Source organism: Trachemys scripta, chromosome 5 (genome assembly GCF_013100865.1).
Source record: "Trachemys scripta elegans isolate TJP31775 chromosome 5, CAS_Tse_1.0, whole genome shotgun sequence".
Taxonomy (NCBI): Eukaryota; Metazoa; Chordata; order Testudines; family Emydidae; genus Trachemys; species Trachemys scripta.
In genome coordinates, this window is record NC_048302.1 from 2,258,533 (window position 1) to 2,285,047 (window position 26,515).

At 49.2% G+C, this 26,515-nt stretch overlaps 1 protein-coding gene across 1 annotated transcript in view; it reads right to left on the reverse strand.

Moving 5' to 3' along the window:
- IGFBP7 (insulin like growth factor binding protein 7) overlaps positions 1–26,515 on the reverse strand; it is a 54,757-nt gene that overhangs the window by 9,812 nt on the left and 18,430 nt on the right. The window contains exon 2 of the mRNA XM_034771024.1: positions 4,433–4,542. Within this exon, the coding sequence (XP_034626915.1) occupies positions 4,433–4,542 (110 nt within the window). The remainder of the gene's footprint in view (positions 1–4,432; positions 4,543–26,515) is intronic.

The window sequence follows — 26,515 nt, forward strand, 5'->3', positions numbered from 1 at the left end:
TCTGTTTCCTCACTTCCCCAGGTGGGTATTGTAGTTTTACGAATGCTTGATAAAGATCTTGTAGGTGTTTGTCTCTGTCTGAGGGGTTGGAGCAAATTCGGTTGTATCTTAGGGCTTGGCTGTAGACAATGGATCGTGTGATGTGTCTTGGATGGAAGCTGGAGGCATGTAGGTACGTATAGCGGTCAGTAGGTTTCCGGTATAGGGTGGTGTTTACAGTACAAATAAGTGATGGTCACATAGAGTCCAGGAAGTGGATCTCTTGTGTGGACTGGTCCAGGCTGAGGTTGATGGTGGGGTGGAAATTGTTGAAGTCCAGGTGGAATTCTTCAAGGGCCTCCTTTCCGTGGGTCCATATGATGAAGATGTCATCAATGTAGCGCAAGTAGAGGAGGGGCACTAGGGGACAAGAGCTGAGGAAGCGTTGTTCTAAGTCAGCCATAAAAATGTTGGCATACTGTGGGGCCATGCAGGTACCCATAGCAGTGCCACTGACTTGAAGGTATAAGTTGTCCCTAAATCTGAAGTGGTTGTGGGTGAGGACAAAGTCACAAAGCTCAGCCACCAGGCTTGCTGTGGCCTCATCAGGGATACTGTTCCTGACAGCTTGTAGTCCATCCTCATGTGGAATATTGGTGTAAAGTGCTTCTACATCCATGGTGGCCAGGATGGTGTTTCCAGGAAGAACATCAATGCATTGTAGTTTCCTCAGGAAGTCGGTGGTGTCTCGAAGATAGCTGGGAGTGCTGGTAGCGTAGGGTCTGAGGAGAGAGTCCAAATAGCCTGATAATCCTGCTGTAAGAGTGCCAATGCCTGAGATGATGGGGCGTCCAGGGTTTCCAGGTTTATGGATCTTGGGTAGCAGATAGAATGCCCCTGGTTGGGGTTCTGGGGGTGTGTCCATGTAGATTTGTTCCCATACTGTAGCTGGGAATTTCTTGAGTAGATGGTGTAGTTTCTTTTGGACCAGACTCCAAAGAGAAACTGCTGTGCTCCAGTTCATTTGCAAATTTGACACCATCAGATCAGGATTAAACAAAGATTGTGAATGGCTGTCCAACTACAGAAACAGTTTCTCCTCCCTTGGTGTTCACACCTCAACTGCTAGCAGAGCACCTCACCCTCCCTGATTGAACTAACCTCGTTATCTCCACACTGATATATACCTGCCTCTGGAGATTTCCATTACTTGCATCTGAAGAAGTGAGGTTCTTACCCACGAAAGCTTATGCTCCCAGTACTTCTGTTAGTCTCAAAGGTGCCACAGGACCCTCTGTTGCTTTTTACAGATTCAGACTAACACGGCTACCCCTCTGATACTAGTTTCTTTTGGTATTCCTCAGTGGGATCAGAGGATAGTGGCCTGTAGAATGTGGTCTGTTGCTTGGGCCATCCTCTGGAGTGGAGTGGCTGGGTGCCCGGAGCCTCCCCCCTGTGTTCTTGGGCGTCTGGGTGAGGAAGCTATGGCACATGGGGAGGAGGGTAGGCGGTTATACAGTAGATGCAGCGGGGGTCTGTGCTCTTGTTGGCTTTCCTGCAGCTCCAACACATGCTTCATCATGTCCGTTAGCTCCCCCAACAGATGCTTCAGCATGTCTGTTTGCTCCCCCATTAGCCTCAGCATCATGTCCTGACTCCGCTCTTCGTGCTCACTTAATTCTTTCCTGGCCTCTGCCACTGAATGCCTCCATGCATGAAGCTGTGCCCTATCAGTGCAGGAGGACTGCATAAGCTTGGAAAACATGTCATCACGAGTGTGGTTTTTTGCCTTTTAATCAGGGACAATCTCAGGGACGGAGATGATAGGGGAGTGTTTCTACGCTCTACAATTCTGGGGGGACTGCATGGCCACCTGTGCTGCTGAATTTGCCACGCTGACCAAACAGGAAATGAAATTCAAAAGTTCCTGGGGCTTTTTCTGTGTACCTGGCTAGTACATCGGAGTTCAAAGTGCTGTCCAGAGCGATCACAATGGAGCACTCCGGGATAGCTCCTGGAGGCCAATACTGTCGATTTGCGTCCGCACTACCCCAAATTCGACCCAGCAAAGTCGATTTTAGCGCTACTCCCCTTGTGGGGGAGGATTTTAAGAAGTCGATTTTAAGAGCCCTTTAGGTCAATGGAACGGGGTTGGTTGTGTGGACACAGTCATTTTTAAATCAACCTAATGTGGCTAAATTCGACCTAACCTCGTAGTGTAGACCGGCCCTTATTAGGCAACTTTCTAGCACTCAGCATTGCCCCTAACTCTGTTCCCACTGAAGACAGTGGTAAAATGGCCACAGACTACAATGGGAGCAGAGTTGGGCCAGCGCCTAGCACTTTGGAAGAGCCTACCCTAAATGCCTGAAATGGTGCAAGTACTTGTATAAAGATGGGGAAAAGGTGGTTCCCTGGGCTGTCCATGGTGGCTGCTGTCTGTTTTTCAGTAGCACCTACAGTCCAAAAGGCCAGAGTTTCAAAGTGTTCAGCGCCCAGCAGCTCCCATTGTCCTCAGTGATAGTTTGGAGTGTGGGGCTGGATTCTCTATTCTCAGTGGAAGCTTCAGGGTGTTGAGCCCTTTTGAAAAAACTTGGCCTTTGGGCTCTGGAGCAGTGGGAAACTAGCACTGCACATGCTGTTACCAGGGCAGGGCCCATGGCACGTGACTTTCCCAAGGAGAATGGTGCACAAAGTAAACCAAAGGCAGCAACCAGAGCGTCCGCTGCCCTAAAACCGATGTTTTCCAGATGGCCATGGGCAAGACTGGCAAAAAAGGCTTGTCACTGTGAAGCTTCTAGACACTTATGCACAGTGCAAAGCCACACTATGACCAGCTTAGCTGAGAGGATCCTTGATAGAAATGTTGCCTGGAAGCAGAAAACCACACCCCTTTGTTGATGTGTAGTTTGTGTTTTTTCAGCCTTTTTGGTGCTGAGGGAGGAGATAACAAAAGATCTGCCTCGTTAATCAGCAGTGAAGCTAATGGTGTACAAGCTACACCTGGCAATGTGCCATTCAAAGTTCCACAGTTCAGTTGGTAAATGTTATTCCTTTCCATGATTATTTTGTTTACAGAAAACAGCAGCTTAATTCTGCCCTTCCTGCACACTCCTCCCATGCAGTGCTCTAGTAAGTTCCTGAGAGTGCTGGTGAGTGGCATGTTCCGTTTCCTGTGAGAGGAGGTTGTCGTTTCTCTGTGCCAAACTTTAATTGGTGACACTGGAGCACACAGCTAGGTCTGGAGCTTTAAAAGTCCACTGAAAATCTGTCTGACAACGTACACCACGGCTGATTTCACTTACTAACAACAAGGTCTCCTATGTCTGTAGTTGGCCCTATTATTTAGGTGGGTCACTATTTGAACAATTTTCCTTAAAATGTTTTAAATATACATTATTTAAATTGATTGTAAAGGGCTATAAACCATCAGAGGTCCCAAGAGCCTGTGGGTTTGAGAAAACTTGAGAAGTGATGGAATCTGCACAATGGCACTTTTGTTTTAATTTTAACCAGCACACTCTGTTTGAAATTTAACACCAAATCAAAGTCTTCTCTCTATCCTATCACTTCCAAAGAGGCAGCAAAGCCGGAGGCGCACATGTGAATGTATGGAACCTGCCTTGCTTTGGGCTTCAGGCTCCTATGAGGTCCCAATGCCAGATTCCGATGCAGTTTCGGGAGCTGAACATGACTGTGCACCTTCCTTGCTATGAACTAAGGGTGAAAAACAAACCCAGGCCACCAGCGTTATCTAATCACACAGCCCAGGAGCAGCGTCATCTCAAGGCTAACAAAAGAAAACAAAAACACTGCAGGATTACTATGACTCTGACCTGGGCACACAAGGCCAGTGTTTTCAAAGCCACAGGCATGTATGAGCATAAAACAGATCATTGGGAAGCATTCTTTAGCTACTCTTAACACCAGTCTTTAATATGGCAAACCATAATTCTGTTTCTCTTATCAGCATAAACAAAAGTGCAAAAGAAAAAAATATTGGTTTTGGGGGGCAGAAGGAGGAATTTAATAAATCCAGATTGGGGAGTGGGAATGGGAAAAAAAGATGTTCTCTTTTTTTTTTTTTTTTTGCATTGACCAGAGAAACTCACTGTAAACACGCCCTTCTGCTGGTGGGTCTGCTGTAGCCTTTGTCTTGCAATTGCTGTCTAACAGGCTTAGCTCTCCTTTTGAAAGTGCTACAGTTCACAGGTGGTGGTGGATTTGGTAACGCATTCGGTTATTTTTCTCATCCTTGCACAAATGGGACTGCCCTTCTTTCTTGCCACTTTAAAAGCAGTGCAGAGGTTGCTGTAAATTGCCTTTCTTTTTTATGGACTAGTTCTCTCTGCTCCTCTGCCATCTCCGCCAAGAGGTGAAGAATATTGTACTATAGTAAATAAACACGGCATAATCCATGCTACCCATGAAAAACAGATCCCGTGCCACTGACCTTATTCCAAGTGAGCACTGGGGTTGGAATGCCCATGACTTCACAACTCAGGTAAATCTTTGCTCCAGTGACATTCCAGGTTTCCTTAGGGGGAGTCACAATGGAAGGCCCTGAAAAGAGAGAAAGCCTTTAAAACAGGTGACTCCAACTTGATGTCTGGTTCCCTGCTTCTTGTTTGTACCCAGTTACATTCAGTAGTTTTTCAGTGCCAGGACTCTAATACTATTATAGGCAGGTTTGGTAGCTCCACCCAATTAAGGTTGCCCAACACCTCCCATTATAAGACTCTGTTTTCAGTTGCTTATGACTTTGCCAAATTTGAACTGTTTGGGCTCAAATTTTCCAGACTGGGTTTCTGCCTCAGGCTGAATTAGTTTGGAAAATTTCAGCCAAAATGGTTCAGCTGCTTCTAACAACAAAAATAGGAGGAAATATGTTGTTTTACCCACATTAAAAAATTCAGGTGACATTTTCATTGAGCTGGTCTAACACCTCTATGCTTTGGAACAGGGGCTTGAAATTTGGCAGGGGAGTGACCTTTGTGTCAGGTATGTGCCTTTTGCCACCCCCATGAAAATTTGGCCAAGTTATAAGCCTTGGAAAAATTACAGTTTTCACATGCTCAGTAGAGACTTGCTAGAGTTTACCATCTAAAACCTTCTTAGATTCTGTCCACACTGAGCATGCTCCAGCCTGGGGACACAGGGAGCTGAGAAGGACTTTCTCTGCAATTGTAGCTTCCAGCTGCTCTGGGCTGTGCAGTCCAAGAACTGGAACTGAGAACAGGGAGCCTGACTCTCCAGTGCTCTCAGTGACCCCTCCACTGGTGCCCAGGTAGTGATTTGAATGGTGACGGAACAAGAGTTGGACTGGGTGTGTGTGATCTGAACAGCATCCCAATGCAAGAGGGCAAGGGGCTCCCTGACAGGGAGTGTCAGCTGGTCTGAGCAGTTCAGTGTACCCCAACTCATTAATGTCATAACCGGAGTCTAAAAGGTATCATGTAAGATACCAATAGAAATCTAATAACATACTGATCATTAATATTATTGCAAAGTGTGAGTATTGAGGTCAAATTCAAAATTACAAACATACTGGGAATTATGTTCTTAAAATATGTCTGCCAGGCAGGGCTGAAAGTACCCCATTCTAGACAAAGGAATGTGGTTCAGCTATCTTGAAGGTACTTCCAAGGTATCACGGGAATCCATTTACATACAAGGAAATAAAACCATCAAGCTAACACGGGGAGGAGATATTCACTCAGAATCACGGAAGGGAGAGGAGACTGCAGGAACAAATCAATCTGGATTTTAGCAAACACCAGGGAATCGCCTTTCTCACAGCTTGAAAGAACTTTACTAGGGCAGGAGCAGGCGACCTATGGCACGAGCGCCGAAGGCGGCACACGAGCTGATTTTCAGTGCCACTCACACTGCCCGGGTCCTGGCCACCGGTCCGGGGGGCTCTGCATTTTAATTTAGTTTTCAATGAAGCTTCTTAAACATTTTAAAAACCGTATTTACTTTACATACAACAATAGTTTAGTTCTATATTATAGACTTATAGAAAGAGACCTTCTAAAAACGTTAAAATGTATGACTGGCACGTGAAACCTTAAATCCGAGTGAATAAATGAAGACTCGGCACACCACTTCTGAAAGGTTGCCAACCCCTGCTATAGGGGGTAGTAGGGTTGCCAACTTTCTAACCACACAAAACTGAACACCCTAGCCCCACCCCTTCCCTGAGGCCCCACCCCTGCTCACTACATTCCCTCTCCCTCGGGGGCTTGCGCTCCCCCACCCTCACTCACTTTCACTGGGCTGGGGCAGGGGGTTAGGATGCAGGAGGGGGTGAGAGCTCTAACTGGGGGTGAAAGCTCCAGGGTGGGGACAGAAATGAGGGGTTCAGGGTGTGGGAGGGGGCTCCGGGCTGGAGCAGGGAGTTGGGGTGAGTAAGGGGGTGAGGGCTCTGGAGTGGGGCTGGGGGTCTTGGAGTGCAGGACGGGGCTCCAGGTTGGAGGTGGGGCTGAGGGATTCGGAGTGCGGGAGGGGGCTGCAGGTTGAAGCAGGGGTTGGATGCAGGAGGGGGTGAGAGCTCTGGGCTGGGGGTGCAGGCTCTGGGGTAGGGTTAGGGATGAGGGGTTTGGGATGTAAGAGGGGGCTCTGGGTTTTGGGGGTGCTCAGGGCTGGGGCAGGGGCGTGGGTGTGGACTTACTTCGGGCAGCTCCCAGTCAGCGGCGCAGCAGGGCTAAGGCAGGCTCTCTGCCTGTCCTGGCTCCGTGCTGCACCCTGGAAGCAGCCAGCAGGTCCAGCTCCTAGGCTGGGGGGGAGAGAAGGGAGCCAGGAGGCTCTGTGCGCGGCTCTCACCCACAGGCACCGCCCCCCCAGCTCCCATTGGCCATGGTTCCTGAACCTGCTGTCCGCTTCTGGGGTGCAGCGTGGTGACAGGACAGGTAGGGACTAGCTTGCCTTAGATCCACAACACTGCCCATCGGACTTTTAACGGCCTGGTCGGCAGTGCTGACCGGAGCCGCCGGCGTCCCTTTTCGACCGAGCGTTCTGGTAGAAAACTGGACGCCTGACAGAGCCTTTGGTAGTGGAGTTGGGGCTTGAGGGGAAAGGGAGAGGAAAACTAGGCCTTGGAGTTAGGGGGGGTGGGCTTGGACTGGCTGGGCAAGGAGTCTGGGGCTGGGAGACAGTGGGAGACTGAGAGCCAGGAGGGGGGCAGAGGGGTTCAATGGATGCAAAATGTCCTAGGTATCTCTTCCCCCTCCCGCCCCACGTTCTTAGCAGGCTGTGCGTGTTCTCAGCTCTGCTGCACACCTCCTGTGTGACCCGAGGCAAGTCACTACCTTGCTCTGTGCCCAGCGGCAGCTCCAGGCACCAGTGCAGCAAGCGCGTGCCTGGGGCGGCAAGCCGCGGGGGGCGGCAGTCAGGTGGCCTTCGGTGGCGTGCCTGCGGGAGGTCTGCCGGTCCTGCGGTTTTGGCAGTAATTCGGCGGCGGGTACGCCAAAGCCACGGGACTGGCAGATCACCCGCAGAAACGCCGCCGAATCCACATGACCGCGGACCTCCCGCAGGTATGCAGCGGAAGGCCGCCTGACTGCCGTGCTTGGGGTGGCAAAAAACATAGAGCCGCCCCTGTCTGTGCCTCACTTTCAACATCTCTAATATGGCAATGATATTTCCCTACATCACAGGTGTCTAGTGAGGATGCAGTCATTAACCCATGCTAGGTCATCAGGCCATTACATGACGAGTATCTCAACCGAAGTGTAAAAAAGAAATGGTCTGGTAAATTATCCCGCTAGCAAACTTCCAACTGCTGCCTTTCCCCACAGATCTGGCCCTTTGTTTTGGCCTAAGCTAGCAAATGTGCGTGCACACACATGAGTGAGTGAGAAAGAGAAAGGTGTGTGTGGGGGAACACAGGCCAGTGCGTGTGAGAGCAGGGCATGGGGGGAGGGCAGGGAGGACTAGCTTTCCAAATGAGCTCTCCTCCCATGTAGGCAGTAAACAAAGTGGCCAGACTGTTCTCAATGGGAGCTGCTGGGTGCCTGGGCCCTTTTGAAGATCTGGTCATGTCATTTAAAGTGCCTAGATGGGAGCCGTTAAGTACTGAGTTGTTTAGAAAATCTAGCCCTAAATGCAGGCCCTCAGGCTTGGCAGTGTATTAGACACAAGTACTGTTCCAGGAAGGAGAAAAATGGGCTTTGTTTAATCTCTTTTTTTGTAGGACTGCACTGCAAATGTGCTATTAATTTCTTGAACTAGAAAGCGAAATCCAAATGAATGTGTCACATTTATTTTCACTCAATTAAAGCTTTCAAGGCTGCATCTCAGAGGGTTATTTGTATCTCTTCCTCAGAAGACAGAGGCACTGTAACTGTAATCTACACAAATCAAATCAAGTTGTTTCTTGTAGGGACATTGGAATTGCCAGGCCCGGATCCATGTAGTCTCATATTCTGTCTCCGACAATGACCAGAGGCTTCTGTAGAAGAAGCCCTAGTGGACAGATATGGGCTAGCCTCTTTCCAGGGAACATTTCCTCCTGGGCTTCATTAGCTGGAGGCTGGTTGATGTCCTTAAGCAGGAGGATTTATAGCTTTTGCTCGTGTTTTTAATATATACTATTCTAACCCTGGATTCCCTTGTTACCCCTTGCGACAGACCCAGGCCAGTTGGGTACAGCAGAGTAGTAGAAAGCAGATATACTGGTCACCGGATAAGCAGTTTTCTGTTCCCTGACTGACTAGAGCAGGAGCTGCTCCAGGCTAGGGTGGACACCTGACTCCAATTAGCCTGCAAAGACTCAGGTGAGACTGTTAAGCTAATGTGAACACCTGACTTTAAGTAAGGCCCCTCTGACACTATAAAAGGGCTCACTCCAGTCAGGCCCAAGAGAGCCAGGGAGCCAGAGGAGAGAAAGGTTTCAGAGTAGCAGCCGTGGCATTTTAGAGGCGAGAAAGTGTGGCTGAAGGGCTGGGTAACGAAGACACCCTCAAACCACGGGAAAGGGAGCCCTAAGGTAAGGGTGAAGAAGGTGTTAAGAGCGAGAAGCAGGGGAGCTGTGGGGAAGCGGCTGTGACAGTGAAAGGTCAGCTGCCAACAGCTGCTGCCATTAGGGTCCCTGGGCTGGAACCCGGAGTAGAGGGCAGGCCCAGATTCCCCCCAACCTTCCACTACAGAAACACCTCTTGGGAGGGGAAGACAGGCCCCTGTCATGACAGGAGGCTCAACTGTTCTTGAATAAGCTGTAGGGACAACAGAGACTGGGGGAGTTCTCTCACCAACCTCCTTGCTGGCTTGTGATTAAAAGGGCTCAGTAGACTGTACCCTGGCCCTACATGGAGGGTCGCAGTGAGCCTCTGAGGTTAGCTCTGGAAGCGCGGGACCCACGGGGACAAGGTCGGAGCTCTGCCACACCCTCTACACATCTTATCTTCTCTGGCATTCTGCTGTTCTCCTGTCACGATGAACGTGGAGCAGATTTTGGATGTGTTCTTACCAAGTGCATTGGCATTTTCTTCCAACAAAGTATTTTTCTACAGCCCAGTGTCTCCCACCATTCTGCTATTGGCTGTTCTTCCTCTCTGCAGTTTTGGGGGTGGTTCAAAGCAGGTGCCGCCCCTGCAGCTCCCATTGGCTGCAGTTCCCAGCCAATGGGAGCTGCAGAGCCAGTGCTCGGGTCGGGGTGGGGGCAGCTCACAGAGCCCCTGTGGCCGTTCCTCCGCCTAGGAGCAGCAGGGACATGTCACCGCTTTCTGGTAGCCACACGGAGCCAGGTAGGGAGACTGCCAGCCCCACGCCAACCAGACTTTTAATGAAGATCAGACATGCTGGTTTCTAGATTTTTCCGGATGGTAAAGTAACACAGCTTTTACTGTAATAAGGACCTGACATTTGTTATTTTAAAAATCTCCTGATTTTTAAGCCAATCTCCTTATTTTCCAGAGCTCTGACTCATGATTTGTGAATGCCTGGGACTGGCCATACTGGTTGTTACATCAGTGTAACTCCATTGCAGTTAAGGGAGCCGATCCTCACGTACACAGGTGTCAGAGACTGGAGAATCAGGCCAAATATCCTTCCAACCAGAAGGACAGGGGGCTCCTGTCCCTTCCCAAGTGAGAGCAGAAAGCCATGGGGTCAGTAGAGAAGAGCTGGCCCAGCCTATCACAGAGCATCAGCTTCTTCTAAGGCTTGGATTTGGAGAGAGCAAAGGGGAACACCTGTTTCCTGGCTTGCAATAGCTGCTGGTAGTCTGAGTTACTATCTTCCCTCCTGCGTTTACTGCCTGGAAAGGGCCAGAACAGGCTTTCAAAAGAATCAGCTGGCAGAAGGAGGGAGAGAGAAATCCAGACCAGATGTTGCCCAGAAGAAGACAGGATCTCCTTGATTATACTCTTGGAGAAAGAAATAGTTCTCCCCACTCTCCCCTAAACCTCTGCGATGAAAACCCTGATAACAACACCTGGGCTGTGCTCATAGCATTCAAGCTCAATTGCACTGGGAACGCTGGAGGAAAGACTCACATACTGCAATGCAGATCATGGTCAGCATTTCGTCTACTTATTTTGTTTTACGAAATAGTGCTGTGATTGCAATTCAGAGTTTAAACATATAATGCAGAAATGGGCTCAGGAATCCACTGCCTTTGGCTGGAAAGCCTACTTTTGAAATTGAATTTGGAAAGGTTATGACCTTTTGTCTTGATTTACTTGGTCTAGGCCCGAAGCTGGGAAGGGAGTGAGTGTCCCCAAGAGAGGCACAAATGTCATGAGAAGCAGCTCTTCAAAACAGAAGGAACTGATGTCTCTTGGGTCTTTTGCTTGTCAGACTCTAGCATCCAAAACTCATCAGTCAGATGCCCCAAAATCATGATTGGCTTAAAAATCATCAGATTTAAAATAATAACAATAATGATGATGATGATAATGAACAAAAAGAAGTCAGGATGCTCTCTGATTTTTTTATCCATTAGGGAAAGCTGCTTGGCCCCAATATATGTGAGATCATCATGATTCAGCCTTAAACATGCCCAGGAACGCAGAAGGCCCTCTTGTCCATCGATCGGAGGGGTCTCTGCTTATCCTCTCCTATCCCCTGGCTTAACAGCTGCCTCACTCACATTCCCTCTCCATGCTCCCTCACAGTCTGCTCTCCCTGCCTGGAGTCACTTGCCCCACATCATCCTACTCTTCATCCTTCTCCCTCTCTAACCCCTCCATCTCCTCACGCTGCTCCCTCCATTTCCTAATGCCCTCCCCCTGCTCCTCTGTGTCCCATTTATTTCCTCCTGCTCTCCACAGACACACCTACCAAATTCACGGTCCATTTTGGCCAATTTCACAGTCATAGGATTTTAAAAAATGTAAATGTCATTATTTCAGCTATTTAAATCTGAAATTTCACAGTGTTGTAATTGTAGGGGGGCTGACCCAAAAAGGAGTTGTGGGGGGAGGGTCACAAGGTTGGCGGGGGGGGGGGGGGGGGGGAAGTACTGCTACCCTTACTTCTGCACTGCTGCTGGCAGCGGTGTTGCCTTCAGAGCTGAGCAGCTGGAGAGCGGCGTCTGCTGGCCGGGAGCCCAGCTCTGAAGGCAGAGCCGCCGTCAGCAGCAGCACAGAAGTAAGAATGGCCTGGGTATGGTATTGCCACCCTTACTTCTGCACTGCTGCTGGCAGGGCACTGCCTTCAGAGCCGGGCGCCTGGCCAACAGCCACTGCTCTCCGGACACACAACTCTGAAGGCAGCGCAGAAGTAAGGGTGGCAATACCGCAACCCCCCTATAATAACCTGGCAACCCCCCTTCAACTTCCTTTTGGTCAGGGCCCCCAATTTGAGAATCTCTGGTCTCCTCTGTGAAATCTGTATAGTATAGGGTAAAAGCACACGAAAGACCAGATTTCACAGTCTGTGATGCGTTTTTCATAGCCGTGAATTTGGTAGGGCCCTAACTATGCTTCTTCCCTCACCCTCCATCTGATTTCCACTTGCACTTGCCCCCCTGAGAAAGTGCAACAGTACGTTAGGCTCTGATCCTGCAAAGGCTTAAGTATACCTTTACTCTTGTGAGTAGCCCCATTGACTTCAACAGGACTACTCACATGAGTAAAGTGACTTACTTTCTTAAGTCTTTGCAGGGCTGGAATCTTGGCTGGGGTCGAGAGCAATCCTGCCCTAGTATAGGGTGAATGGACTGACCCGGGCCCCTTTGCAGCACTGCCATCTAGGATCTTGCAATAGCATCTGAATTCTCTCCTAGAAGCTACACAGCAACATTTCAGAGACCGACTACTCAGGCAAAGAACCAGAGCCACTAATTCTGACCTAGCCAGTAGACTCCAGGAAATCTGCCGTGAGTGTCTATAAACAAGTGAAGTGTGTCATGGCCAGAGGTGAAAGTAAGCCGGTATGGGCCGGTACAGCATACCGGTAAAAAAGGGTGCAGCAGTGTAACGACAAGAAAGTGGAGCATTCAGCACCGGCTTACTTTCACCTCTTTTGGCTGCATAACAAACAGCTTAAACTCAGAGCTAATAAGAGCTTGGAAAGGGAAAACTCACTGTCCCATTTGTTTGTTGTTTCTCTCCCCCTCCTCCTCCAGCCAGGCTGCAGACGCGGCCAGGCTCTGCGCTTTCCCCCGGCCTGGCACTCAGTAGCGGCTGCAGCGGCTCCCCTCTAGCGTGTAGCAGGGGGACTGGCTGTGGGAGAAGCCTGCCCAGGACGCCTGCCGCCTGCATAAGAACAGTTTAAACTCAGCTGTTCCCTCGCGGTTCACCCTGCAGGATCAGGAGCCGTTTCTGGCATCCTTGTTAATTTCACTCAGGGGTGCGTGTGTGCGTGTGTGCGTGTGCGCATGTGTGTCCGACCAAGGCAGAGGCTGTTCTTTTCTGCCCCCTGGATGAGGAGATCTCCAACAGTATAACACACAAACAATACAATCAAAATCGGGAACCATTTCCAAGTTCAAATCTATCCCATTCCCTCCCCAGCAAAGGATCATGGTTGTGATGTCCAAATTGCTTGCAGATCCTCCTTGAAATGTTACTGTTAAACAAACAAAAAAAACCATGGAGAACATGGTGGGAAGATGTGTCATGATGATGTGGGAGTTATTTTGGGAAAAGCAATTTTGCTAAAGCAACTAAAGATTTACAGGGAAAGCAAATAGCGTGATAGACAAAACCACAAAGGGATTGGAGCGGAAAACTGAATATTCAGGGAAATTATTGTGCTTCCTTGAAAGAAATAGTAGTTTTCATTCCACCCTCTTTATATGTTGAATTAAACACCTGAAATGTCCTTAGGACATAGGGGCGCGATCTCAGATCTCTTTTAGTTTTGCCAGTGTCCTGCAGAGTGTGGAGGCTGAAATTGACAAAACTTTCTCTAAGTATCTTGTATATTTCATGAAGGCTATTCTAGTTGTCCTCCATTCACCCCTGTCTTCCCCTACTACTAGCCATCCACTGGTGTGTCCTCTGCACCCTTTTATGTGCCTGGAAAGGAGATTAAACAATCCTTGATATCTGACTTGCAAGGAAATAGGGAGGCTCTAGGGAAAGCGGGGCATGGCGCAGCACACCCCCTTGCCCCCCTGGTCCCCTCCCCCAGCTGGCTGTGGTTTTTGCCTTGGTTACTTACTCCTGGGCAGATCCAGCCCAGCGGTACCTGCCGGCTCTCTGCAGACAGCAGCCCACAGCGGCCGGTTACTGGGGTCACTGCTGGTTGGCAGCAGGCTGCAGCTGCATTGTCCGTGACACATTCATACACATACATACTGTATGGATTACTGTCCTTGTGCAAGCAAGTGGCCACCCACTGCAGCGGCCGGGTGCATTCTCCAGGTGTGCAGCCCATGGAGAGGGGGCTGGTGCCCTTTTGAGGGGTGGGGGGACGGGGGAGACAGTGTTTCTGCGGCTAACACCTCAGGAACTTCTACTTAATGTCAGGGCCGCCCGGGGCCGCCCGGGTGGGGGGGGCGGGAATGGGGCAATTTGCACCCGGCCCCGCCTTCCCCCATCCCCACAGTGTCTCAGCGCATCACATCAGGAGTGGCCCTGGATAGCACTGCAGCGATGTGACTCCGGCGGGGCCTGAGCTCCTCCCACTGAGTCAGAGCTGCGTGGTAAGGGGGTGGGGCTGTGAGCTCCGGTCCTGCCGGAACCACGCCACTGCAGCGCTGTCCAGGGGCCAGGGCAGCTCCTGGACGCGGCGTGCTGAGGCTCTGAGAGAGGGGAGAGGCAGCGGTAACCCAGGAGCGGCCCTGGATAGCACTGCTGGGGGGCAGTCAGGGGACAGAGAGCAGGGGGTTGGATCATGGGCGTTCTGGGGGTCTGTCAGGACTCGGCGGGGGGAGTGGATGGGGTCAGGGCAGTCAGGGGACGGGGGGGTTGGTGGGGAGTGGGGTCCCGGGGTGGTGGTTGGGGGGGCGGTGAGGGAACAAGGAGCAGGATGGGTCGGGGATTCTGAGGGGGGCAGTTGGAGGGCAGAAAGTGAGTGGGGGTCAGATGGGGGCAGGGGCAGGCTGTTTGGGGAGGCACAGCCTACTCATTCAGCAGTTTGAGGCTTGCAGACAGCTATTTAACACAATGAGCCAAGCTGTTACCTTTTCCCTTAGGGCTACCATCCCTTTCACTTCTCACATGCCAAATTACAGTCTACATTTCATTTCAGTGCCATAGGGAGATTCATGTCAGGGGAGGGGAGCTTCATTGAAAATTAGCCACTTTAGATTAACAATGATGGAGCCAAGAGAGCCATGGGGGAGGGATCACATGAGAAGAGCAATATCATACACCACCTACCTCCTTCCCAACCTTACCAAGGGAGACCCCCGTCCCCTGCATTCCCCGAGACTCCAGAGGGGTTAATTCAGTGGTTCTCAAATTTTTGTACTGGTGACCCCTTTCACATAGCAAACCTCCGAGTGCGACCCCCCGCTTATAAACTAAAAACTTTTTTATATATTTAACACTATTATAAATGCTGGAGGCAAAGCGGGGTTTGAGGTGGAGGCTGACAGCTCGCGACCCCCAATAATAAACCCGTGACCCTCTGAAGGGTCCACCATGATTTCAACAGCTTCCACCCCACCATCAACCTCAGCCTGGACCAATCTACATGGGAGGTCCACGTCCTAGACACCGCCGTACAAATAAGCGATGGCCACATTAACACCACCCTATACCGAAAACCCACCGACCGCTACACCTACCTTCATGCCTCCAGCTTCCACCCCGCTCACACCACACGATCCATTGTCTACAGCCAAGCACTGAGGTACAATCGCATCTGCTCCAACCCCTCAGACAGAGACCAACACCTACAAGATCTTCACCAAGCATTCTCAAAACTACGTTACCCACACAAGGAAATAAAGAAACAAATCAACAGAGCCAGACGTGTACCCAGAAGCCTTCTGCTACAAGACAGGCCCAGAAGAGAAACCAACAGTACTCCACTGACCATCACCTACAGTCCTCAGCTCAAACCTCTCCAATGCATCATCAGTGATCTACAACCCATCCTGGACAATGATCCCTCACTTTCACAGACCTTGGGAGGCAGGCCAGTCCTTGCCCACAGACAACCCGCCAACCTTAAGCATATTCTCACCAGCAACCACACACCGCACCATAACAACTCTAACTCAGGAACCAACCCATGCAACAAACCTCGATGCCAACTCTGCCAGATATCTTCACCAGCAACACCATCACAGGACCTAACCAGATCAGCTACAACATCACCGGCTCATTCACCTGCACGTCCACCAATGTTATATATGCCATCATATGCCAGCAATGCCCCTCTGCTATGTACATTGGCCAAACTGGACAGTCACTACGCAAGAGGATAAATGGACACAAGTCAGATATCAGGAATGGCAATATACAAAAACCTGTAGGAGAACACTTCAACCTCCCTGGCCACACAATAGCAGATGTAAAGGTAGCCATCTTACAGCAAAAAAAACTTCAGGACCAGACTCCAAAGAGAAACTGCTGAGCTCCAGTTCATTTGCAAATTTGACACCATCAGATCAGGATTAAACAAAGACTGTGAATGGCTATCCAACTACAGAAGCAGTTTCTCCTCCCTTGGTGTTCACACCTCAACTGCTAGCAGAGCACCTCACCCTCCCTGATTGAACTAACCTCGTTATCTCCATACTGATTTATACCTGCCTCTGGAGATTTCCATTACTTGCATCTGAAGAAGTGAGGTTCTTACCCACGAAAGCTTATGCTCCCAGTACTTCTGTTAGTCTCAAAGGTGCCACAGGACCCTCTGTTGCTTTTTACAGATTCAGACTAACACGGCTACCCCTCTGATACTTAACCCCCAGTTTGAGAACCTCTGGGTTAATTTAATTTTAGCACCCTGTGTCCATTTACATGCATGGACTATTTTGAGAATTTCAGTTTTCACAACATAGGCTCATCCCAGATTCTGGAACAAGCTCAAATGCTCAGTTCGTGGAGAATGTACATAAGCTATACTAAAGACAAACCCACAGTAACCAGTTTGTGAGGGACCCCATGGAGCCAGTCTCTAGGAAACAGATAAATTCATGGAGGTTAAGTCCATTAATGGCTATTAGCCAGGATGGGTAAGGAATGGTGTCCCTAGCTTCTGTTTGTCAGAGGGTGGAGATGGACGGGTGGTCATTGTCTGTTAGTTTCACTCTCTCTGGGGCACTTGGCATTGGCCACTGTCGATAGACAGGATACTGGGCTGGATGGACCTTTGGTCTGACCAGTGGCGTAGCCAGGATCTAAGAGGAGGGGGAGCAAACATAAAAAAGGCGCCCCCCTTGGCTCCTCCTCCGGCTGCTCCGCGTGCCCCCGCCCTTGGCTAGCTCCTCCGGCCACTGTGCGGGCTGCCCTGCTGCAGGGAGCGCAACTCGGGCGCCTGGGGACGGCTCCCCCAGGCAGGGTGGCAGGGGGTTCCTCGGCAGGCCGGGGCCAGCAGGGCTCGCTCGAAGAGGTGCCGGGGCTCGCCCCGAGTGGGCTGTTCTCCTGTCCCCTGGGCAGGCTGGGAGCCCGGCGCCTAGCCCGCGGTAACACTCCCTCCCACTGGCACCCAGCGCCATGGCCGCTCGGGCCAGGCAGAGAGGCGCAGCTGACTCCCAGCCCGCCGCCCGCGCCCTGAGTCCCACGGCCCCGCCACGCCTGGGCGGGAGCTGGCGGCCACTCACCACTCCCCTTCCCATGCGGCGGCCAGCATGGACGGACCCCTGAACTTCTCCACCACCCTGTCGGCAGCAGCGGCCAACCAGAGCGGCGGCGGCCCCCCGGTGGCCCTGCCCGGCTGGGCCCCGCTGTCGGTTTTCGGCATCCTGCTGCTCACCCTGCTGACTGCAGCTGCCTTCCTATGGGCCTGCGGGTGTGCGCCTTTCACCGCGTGCCCCACAACCTGGTGGCCTCCATGGCCGCCTAGTGTTGCACCCCCCCCCCCCCCCCCCCCCCCCCCCCCCGCCCTGCCGGCCCCCCCGCCGCGCTCCCCCCCCCCCCGCCCTTCTGGCCGCGGCCGGCGGCCCGACCGGGGTGGGCCGCCCTGCTGCACCAGTGTGGCCCCCCCCCGGCTGCGGCTGCTGGCCGCGCTGTGGGCCACCCTGTTGCGCCCCCTCTTCTCCCGCTCCCGAAACCGAGTGCCCCCTCTCCTCTCTCCTCCTCTGCCCCACCCCCTCCCCCGCCGCGGGTGCGCTGAGCCAAGCCGTTCTCAGCGGTGCGGTCGGCAGCACTGAGTCTGAGCCCAGCCAAAACGGAGCCTTTCCCTCCCAAGGCTGCTGCCGAGGCGCTCAGCCTCCTCCCCCCTCGCCACTTCTCTCCCCGGCCGCTGGCCCCCCTATCGCCAGGCAGCATGTGCCCAGCCCAGCCCCGCTGCCGCGCATGCTCCCCCCAGCCCCCACTGCCACGCGCCCTGGCCCGGCCCGGCTGCTGCGGACCCGAATGGGCCCAGCAGCGCAGGCACGCGCAGCCTGTCCCCGCTCTTTACCTGGCCGCCTGGCATGCTCCTCCGGCCATGCCAGCCGCCCCCTCTCCATGGCTCCTCCGGCCGTGCTGCCCTTCAGAGAGGCCCCGCCCGCTGGCGCCATGTAAGGTAACCCCTAAGGCGCCGCTTTTGAAAAATGTGATTAGGGGAAGCAGCTGCTTCCCCTGCACCCCACTAGCTACGCTACTGGGTCTGACCCAGTACGGCCATTCTTATGTTCTAACCTAAATGAACCCAAAGTCATGGAGACAGATATGAGTCAAGGAAGCCAGCAGAGAATCAGAAACCTGGAAAAACCTCTGACTGGATGGGCTCAGGCGTTTGGTCACAAGCTGAGGTGGTTCAAAAGTTTTGGATTTTTTTTAAGCAGAATTTTTTTATTATTTCTTTAAACAGTCAAACACAGCAAGCAGCAAATATTTGTCCACACACTTCTGAAACCCCAAACCATGTTCAGGTTTTGGCAGACTAATTTCAGCTTTTCAATTAAAAAAAACCACAACAAATTTGGAAGGAAAGCAGACATTGTCCGTGATTTTTTCTGCTTTTTAAAAACCCCTAGTTTTCGATCCAAAAAAAGTTTTGACAGAAAATATTTGTCCAACCCTTTTAATGAGCTTTAGTGCCTTTTAGCACTAGCTGATGCTGAGAACCAGTGATACCTTATAAAGGTGACTTGAAAATAAGTTTTCTCAAAATTGGGTTTGTGCCGAGATGTGGAAAGTTTTAAAATGTTTATTTTTCCCAGGGCCACTGGGGGGGGGGGGAAGAGGGGGCAAATGGGGCAATTTGCCCCAGGGCCGCAAGGGCCCCCATGAGAATATAGTATTGCAACTTTTTTTTATTTAAGGGGCCCCCAAAATTGCTTTGCCCCAGGCCCCCTGCTTCCTCTGGGCGGCCCTGCTTAATGTGTGTTGCTTAATGGCTTCCTGCCCCAGGGGGGCTGTTGGTCCGACTCCTACACTGACCTTGAGGCATGGGGCTTGGAAATGGTTCCTGATTTTGATTGTATTTTTTGTGTATTATACGATTGGAGATCCCCCTCATCCAGGGGGCAGAAAAGAACTGCCCCTGCCTCGGTCACACACACACCCCTACGACTGTGAGTGAAATTAACAAGGATGCCAGAAATGGCCCCTAATCCCAGGGGCTGAACCGTGAGGGAACAGCTGAGTTTAAACTGTTCTTATGCAGGCAGCAGGTGTCCTGGGCAGGCTTCCCCCTCAGCCAGTCCCCCTGCTCCCTGCTGCACGCTGGGGGGAGCCGCTGCAGCCCCTGCTGAGTGCGTGGTGGTGGTGTGTGTGTGTGGGGGGGGGAGCGCGGAGCCTAGCTGTGTCCGCAGCCTGCCTGGAGGAGGAGGGAGGACAAGGAGAAAAGTGTGACAGTGAGTTTTAACTTTTTCAGGCTTATTCCAATATTAAAGTTTTATTACAGACAGCATTGGTAGTAGTAGCAGTTTTATTTTCTATATCTAAGTCATGCAATGGGAGGGATCCATGAAGCATGTAGGAGAGATGGGTTGCTTGCGATTGGACCGTACCAGTAAGAAATGTAAATTCCTTTCACCCCTGGTCATGGCTACTGAAACATGGTCATGTGCGTGAGCGAGGAGTGCCAGTTCAGTACACAGAGAAGCACCGTGAAGAGCACTCTCATTAGGTGCCTTACATTTTTCATTAAACCTTAGGAAATGCTCTAGACTTTAATCAATTAGAGCAGTGACATTTCTACTTCTGATTACAAACACAATTCACAACAACTTCCTTTGGACTGGACAACTGCAGGCTGCACTTCACAATCTTCTGTTCTCATGTGACTTACATTGGTGTGATGATTCAACCATGTTAAATTATGTGTTCACTATGGTTTTTGATCCTCCAAATGTAGGGCACAGCGAGGAAGATAGTCCCATCAGGTAACCTGGTTTGCTTTACATCTTTTGTGCCTACAGAATATATCCTCTGAGCTGAAATAAAGTAATCATAGCTGATAGAGTGTTCTCACTAAAACTAGCACTGGATTTTTCACACAATTAGTTATTTTTAAAAACAAACAGGTATTACTGGCCTTGGTGGTGGTGATGGAGGGTGGCTAGTTATTGCTCTAGTGATGTCATTCACTCTGGAAGAGAAACCAGGCAGCCTGTAGCTCCGCTTTCTCTTTTTATGGAGCTATTTGTCTACGTTGTGTAAAAATAGAAGTAGCAGATGAAAAAAAAATAACCTTAATAGGCTATCTCATCTCCCTGCCAAAGCCAACCATTTTCTAGTATGCTGTGGAGTCTAGCTTTAAATATCTCAGGAAAAGGTCCTTCCACCACACCCTTTGGGAGACTGTTTCACAGGCTAATATTCATTTAGATCACAGTAGTGTCTAGAGACCCCTGCCAACATTTAGGCCCCATTGTGGTAATCACTGTACAAACACACAGAAAGAGACTATCCCTGCCACAAAGAATTTACAGTCCATCCAGACAAAGGGTGGGAGAGGAAGGAGAGAGAGAATGGGACTTGCCCAGTAACGGAACTGGAAACAGAACCAAGGTCTCCTAAGTCCCCACTCTATTCAACCATGCTTCTGCTCTGTACTGTTAGGATTCAATATACAGGTAGGATTTTTCCCTAAGAGTCTCCTAATTCTATCCTTTGTCCCCTGAGCCAACGTATTGGTGTTTAAACGCTTCAAAACGTGAAATTACTATGTCCATATTTTAGCTGTGGCTTGGCTTAATGTCTTAATGTGATGAAAATTTTTAAAAATGGCTCCAGAGGTGACCCTGGCAACTACAAGCCGTAAGCCTCACTTCAATACCGGGCAAACTGGTTGAAACCAGGGCCGACCCACAACATTTTGGCACCTGAGGCGGGGAGCTTAAATGATGCCCTCATGCCTCGTCGCTTGGGCCAAAACTTTGAAAGCTCTCAGTTCTGCCTTCTTCCTGTTCTACTCCTCTCATGGCACTGCTACCTACCTCAAAAAAGGAGAACTAACAACTTAAAATGCCTTGTTCAAAAATGTTAAATAACACTTAACTTTCAAATGCCTGAACGGCAAATGTAACTTTTCTTGTCTGCATAGTAAACACTGGCATTTTTATCTGTTTGAATAATCAAAGTAGAGCTTTCCGTGCCTTCTTAGTTGCAAAGATTTGAACGGCTTCCTGAAGGTACACATTCTGGGCCAGCTCATGCTCTATTGAGATGGTTGCAAGGCCGACCAGCCTCTCCTGTGTCATTGTGGAGTGTAGATGTGTTTTTATTAACTTCAGCTTGGAGAAGCTGCGTTCTCCACTGGCAACTGTTACAGGAAGTGTTTGAAGTATGCACAGAGCAACAAAAGCATTTGGAAAGAGGGTGGTCATCTTTTTTGTACACATATATTCCAGAACAGCCTTTGGAGTTGATCCTGCTGAAATGTATCTTGAAAGGGCTTTCAGTTCATCACCTAAATCACTCGCATCAATATTGCACATGTCATCATGTGTCAACACTGTCTCTAGTGCCCTGCATTGCTGGTGTAGGTCTTCTTCAGGTATAGTGAGGAGTTCTGGAATATCATACAACGTCCCAAATATACTGCTGTATTCCTTGAGCTGCATGAAACGTTCTTCAACTGACTGTATTGGACAATCTAGCGCCTGGTTAAATAATTAAACTTTGAATTGTTGTTTGGGGTCTTTTATGGGATTATCCCATGCCTCATAATCAAAATGTCTTCTTCTTCGGTGACTCTTGTATTCTTGAATGGGTGGGAAAATAGCTTCAGTATGAAGTTCTTCTGCCAACTATTGTGCACTCTTCAGAATGTTTTGAAATCCCTCATCTGACCAGTAAGACTATAGGTATAACTTTGCTTTGTCCAGTTGTTCCATTGCTCCAGATATATCAAGGTCAACACCTTGAAGTGTCTTGCTTACAACATTTATTTCAAACAGCATGTTGTGCCACAACACTACGCCACACAGAAATTTGAAGTTATGTATGTTTCTGGTGATTCCATTTCCCTCTGCCACTGTTCTCCCATGAACAGTTCCTGTCAAGCATTATCCTCCATAATGGCAACATCTATCTTCCCAATTTGGTGTTTGATAGGCTTTATCGCCTCCACTTGACTTTCCCATCGTGTGGCACTCAGTGGTTTCAGTGTCAGGGAGGATGGTCCCAGATGTTGCTTCAAAATTTGCCATCGATGAGTTGATGGAGTGAAAAATACATAGATGCTTTGAATTACATTAAAAAATTCAGCAGCCTCACTAGAAAGCTGATGCTGCATCACTGACCACCAAGTTCAATCAATGAGAATTGCATGGGACAAAAAAAGCTCGAGGTTTTAACTCTCAGATCCGTGTCTGCACTCCTCTGTTCTTTCCTCTCATGTTGACACCATTATCGTAGCCCTGACCTCTCATGTCGGCTATCGCAATTCTTGTATCTTCCAGCTATTTAAGAAGCACAGTTGTCATATCAGTTCCTGTAGTATCATCAATGTCAATAAATTCTAGAAAATGCTCTCTCACTGTCACCATTGCAGGGACATTTTCACTAGGTTCTGTTGTTGTTACAAAACGCACCATTAAAGTCATTTGTTCCGTATGGCTGATGTCAGGTGTGCAGTCCAGAATAACAGAGTAATATCTTGCTGACTTCAGATCTGCCACAATCTTCTGTTTGACTTTTGTTGTCAGTAACTGTATGATCTCATTTTGAATTGTTTTTCCAAGGTGGTGGTATGTGTAAATTTCTTGGGTGGTGATTCTTCTTAGATTCTCCTGGAGTTCAGCATCAAACTCCGCCATCAGCTCCACAATTTTAAGGAAGTTTCCATTGTTTGGCACATATAGCTGATCTGAAGTGCCACGCAGTGCTAAGTTTTGGGTAGCAAGGATTCTCACAATGGCAATGAGCCTTTTCAGAACATTTTGCCAGTAAAGAGTCTCTGATGCAATCTTCTCTTGATGCTGATCATCTATGGTGGCCTTTAACCTTAGTCTCATCCACTTTGTCACCATTGGGGATTTCACACCAGTAATGTGTTGAATGGAAACTTCTATTTTCATTGTCTTTGGGGAACATGAAGTTTTTTACTTGCTGTGGCCCATGCAGCACATTGGCAAACATAATCCTAATTATAGATATACAATGATGGGGTCTAAATTCGCTGTTACCACTCAAGAAAGATCTTGGAGTCATTGTGGATAGTTTTCTGAAATCATCCACTCAATGTGCAGCGGCAGTCAAAAAAGCTAACAGAATGTTGGGAATCAGCAAGAAAGGGATAGATAACAAGACAGAAAATATCATATTGTCTCTATATAAATCCATGGTACACCCACACCTTGAATACTGCGTGCAGATGTGGTTGCCTCATCTCAAAAAAGATATATTGGAATTGGAAAAGGTTCAGAAAAGGGCAACAAAAATGATTAAGGGTATAGAACAGCTTCCGTATGAGGAGAGATTAATAAGACTGGGACTTTTCAGCTTGGAAAAGAGGCAACTAAGGGGGGATATGATAAAGGTCTATAAAATCATGAATGGTATAGAGAAAGTAAATAAGGAACTATTATTTATTCCTTCTCATAATACAAGAACAAGGGGCCACCAAATGAAATTAATAGGTAGCAGGTTTAAAACAAACATAAGAAAGTATTTTTTCACGCAAAGCACTGTCAACCTCTGGAACTCCTTGCCAGAGGGTGTTGTGAAATCCAATACTGTAACGGGGTTCAAAAGGGAGCTAGATAGATTCATGGAAGATAGGTCCATGGCTATTAGCCAGGATGGGCAGGAATTGGTGTCCCTAGCCTCTGTTTGCCAGAAGCTCGGATTGGGTGACAGGGTATGGATCACTTGATGATAACCAGTCTGTTCATTCCCTTTGGGGCACCTGCCATTGGCCACTGTCAGAGGACAGGATACTGGGCTTGATGGACCTTTGGTCTGACCCAGTATGGCCGTTCTTATGTTCTTAATTTTAATTCAGCAACTACCCCCCCCTACCTGCTACCCTGTCCCCCTCTCCAGCTCACTCCTAGGGCTGGAGAGGGGGACAGGATGACATGTAGTTATTTCTTAGCAGTGTTTATTGTTTGAACCTTCATCCCTCCCCACCACCAATTGTTAAATTTATACAGAGATTGTAAGAACGTTATCTGCAACATTGGCTCAAGGTCTGACTAAATCCAGAGTTTGAAACTACTATCAGTATTAACATCACTTAAAGCCAGATGAAAGCAAAGACAAAAATATCAGGAGAGCAGCATCCTACAGAAAGTGTAGCTGGCATAGGTAAAATCCACATGCAAATCTCCTGTATACTGTAGGTACACACAGATATAGAGGGTCAAATCCTGCCCTCATTCACCTGCAGCTGAAGTCAATGGGGCTGCAGGCATGTAGCTGAGTGCAGAATTCATCCTCTGGACTAAATCCATCCTTGATATAACTCAAATGATGCCAGTGGAGTTATATCAGAGATGAATTTGGGTCAACGGGCCTGATTATCTACTGCCTTGTACTCCTTGTGGAATTGTTTCACACCTGACTGTGAAGGAGTGTGGGTCTCAAACCCAGGTCTGTGGGTCCCCAGGCAGTCCTCAGACAGCTGCCATCACCTGGCAGCTCCATATACCAGCAGGAAGTGTGGGCTGGTGGACCCTAGCTCACCAGAGGCACCGCTCATGAAGCACCTGATTGGAAGAGACATCCAGCCTCTCCGACTGGCTCAGATTTGCTATTTAAGCCAGAAGGAGGCACAAGAAGTTGTCTGAGGTGAATTCCTAGCTGGCTGCTACATTGGACCTGCTTTCTTGCCTGACTCCTGAGCCCTGTCTTATTCCTGATTCCTGCCTTCCTGGCTTGTTCCAGATCCCACCTTCTATGCCCCACCCGTGGCTACTGACTCCAGCTCCGACCCTTGGCTTGACTCCTGACTGACCCCCAGCTCCAGTTCCAGGCTCCCAACTCTTGCTCTGACCATCACTGCTCTGACTATGGAGTCTGACCACCTGCATCCCTGTTCATAACACTCCAAGGTGAGCCTCAAGTGGGGATAAAACACTACCACTTTCATTTGTGTGTGTGTAAATGACTCACTGAGGTGCAAGTGAGTGTAGAACCAGCCCCAGAAAGTTGCAAAAGACCATTCAAGGTGAAGTGGGCAGTTAACACCTCTGAAGCTGTACAATAAAGAAGGATTAGTGGACTGCAGATTGCTGTAATGAGCCATAAATCCAGTGCCTTTATTGATTCCATGATTTTTAGTATCTAGCAAAGTTATTAATTTAAGTTTCCAGGCTCGTCTTTTTAAGGTGTTATGCTGGTTTCTTTTGAGAATGAGGACTGAGAGGTCAGATATAGAGTGAAAGCTTTGTGAAAAGTGTACTTTCCAAGGGACGGAACTTCTGCCCCATCAAAGAACCTGATACCGTACTAACATGTGGAGAACTAGAATTTTTTCACTGACTCCAGTCAAAGAATTCTTTCACAACAATGACGACCCCACCCACAATTACCAGGTCCACATCGACAGTCATAAGAAAAAAGAATCATCTGATTGGACACCCCACAATGGATGAAACCACACACTTGATTATTACATTGATTGCTTCAGGAAATATAATAGACTGTGAAATCCTTAACAAACATCACATCCACCACAATCACTTCACTGCCTAGAGGACAGCTATACAGTCACTGAAATCCAACCTCCACATAGTGATGAAAAGGAGCAGACAAAGGGGGCGCCATCATAGTCCTCAACTTTGACTACATCAATGAGGCCGGCCAACAACTCTCAGATACCATCTACTGTAAAAAAGTCAAAGAAGACCCCACACCACAATACACCCAGGAATAACAGGATATAATCAAATCCTTCCCAAATCACTCCAAGAGAAACTCTATAATCTCATCTCCCATGAACCCACCTCATGGACCTTCTACATGCATCTCAAGATACACAAACAAGGGATCCCAGGCAGAATGTCACTTCCTTATACACCAACATCCCTCACAATGACAGCATAGCTGCCTGCCTCAAATATTTACAAGACTATGGGCAACCATCAGATATCCACCTCAAACACATCACCAACTCATCCGTTTCATCCTCACCCATAACAATTTTACATTCAACAACAAACACTTTGTCCGAACCATGGGAACAGCCAAGGGTACCAGGAAGGCTCCCCTGTATGCCAACCTCTTCATGAACCACCTTGAGGAAGAATTTCTGGACAAATGCACCATAAAACCAATGACAAACCTGAGATACACCAAGGATATTTTCATACTTTGGACAGCCGACCTAAACTACCGCACAGATTTCCACCACAACTTCAACCGCCACCACCGACCCATCAAACTCTCATTGGAACACTCTCACACCAACATCAATTTCCTGGACACCATGATCAGCTTCAACAATGGAACTTTTAGACAACTATGTACAAGAAATTCATAGATTGCCACACTTAGCTTCACAGATCCAGTAACCACCCCAAACAAACCAAGAAATCTGTTCTCTACAGCCATACACCCAGATACCACAGAATATGCTCTGAGGAGAA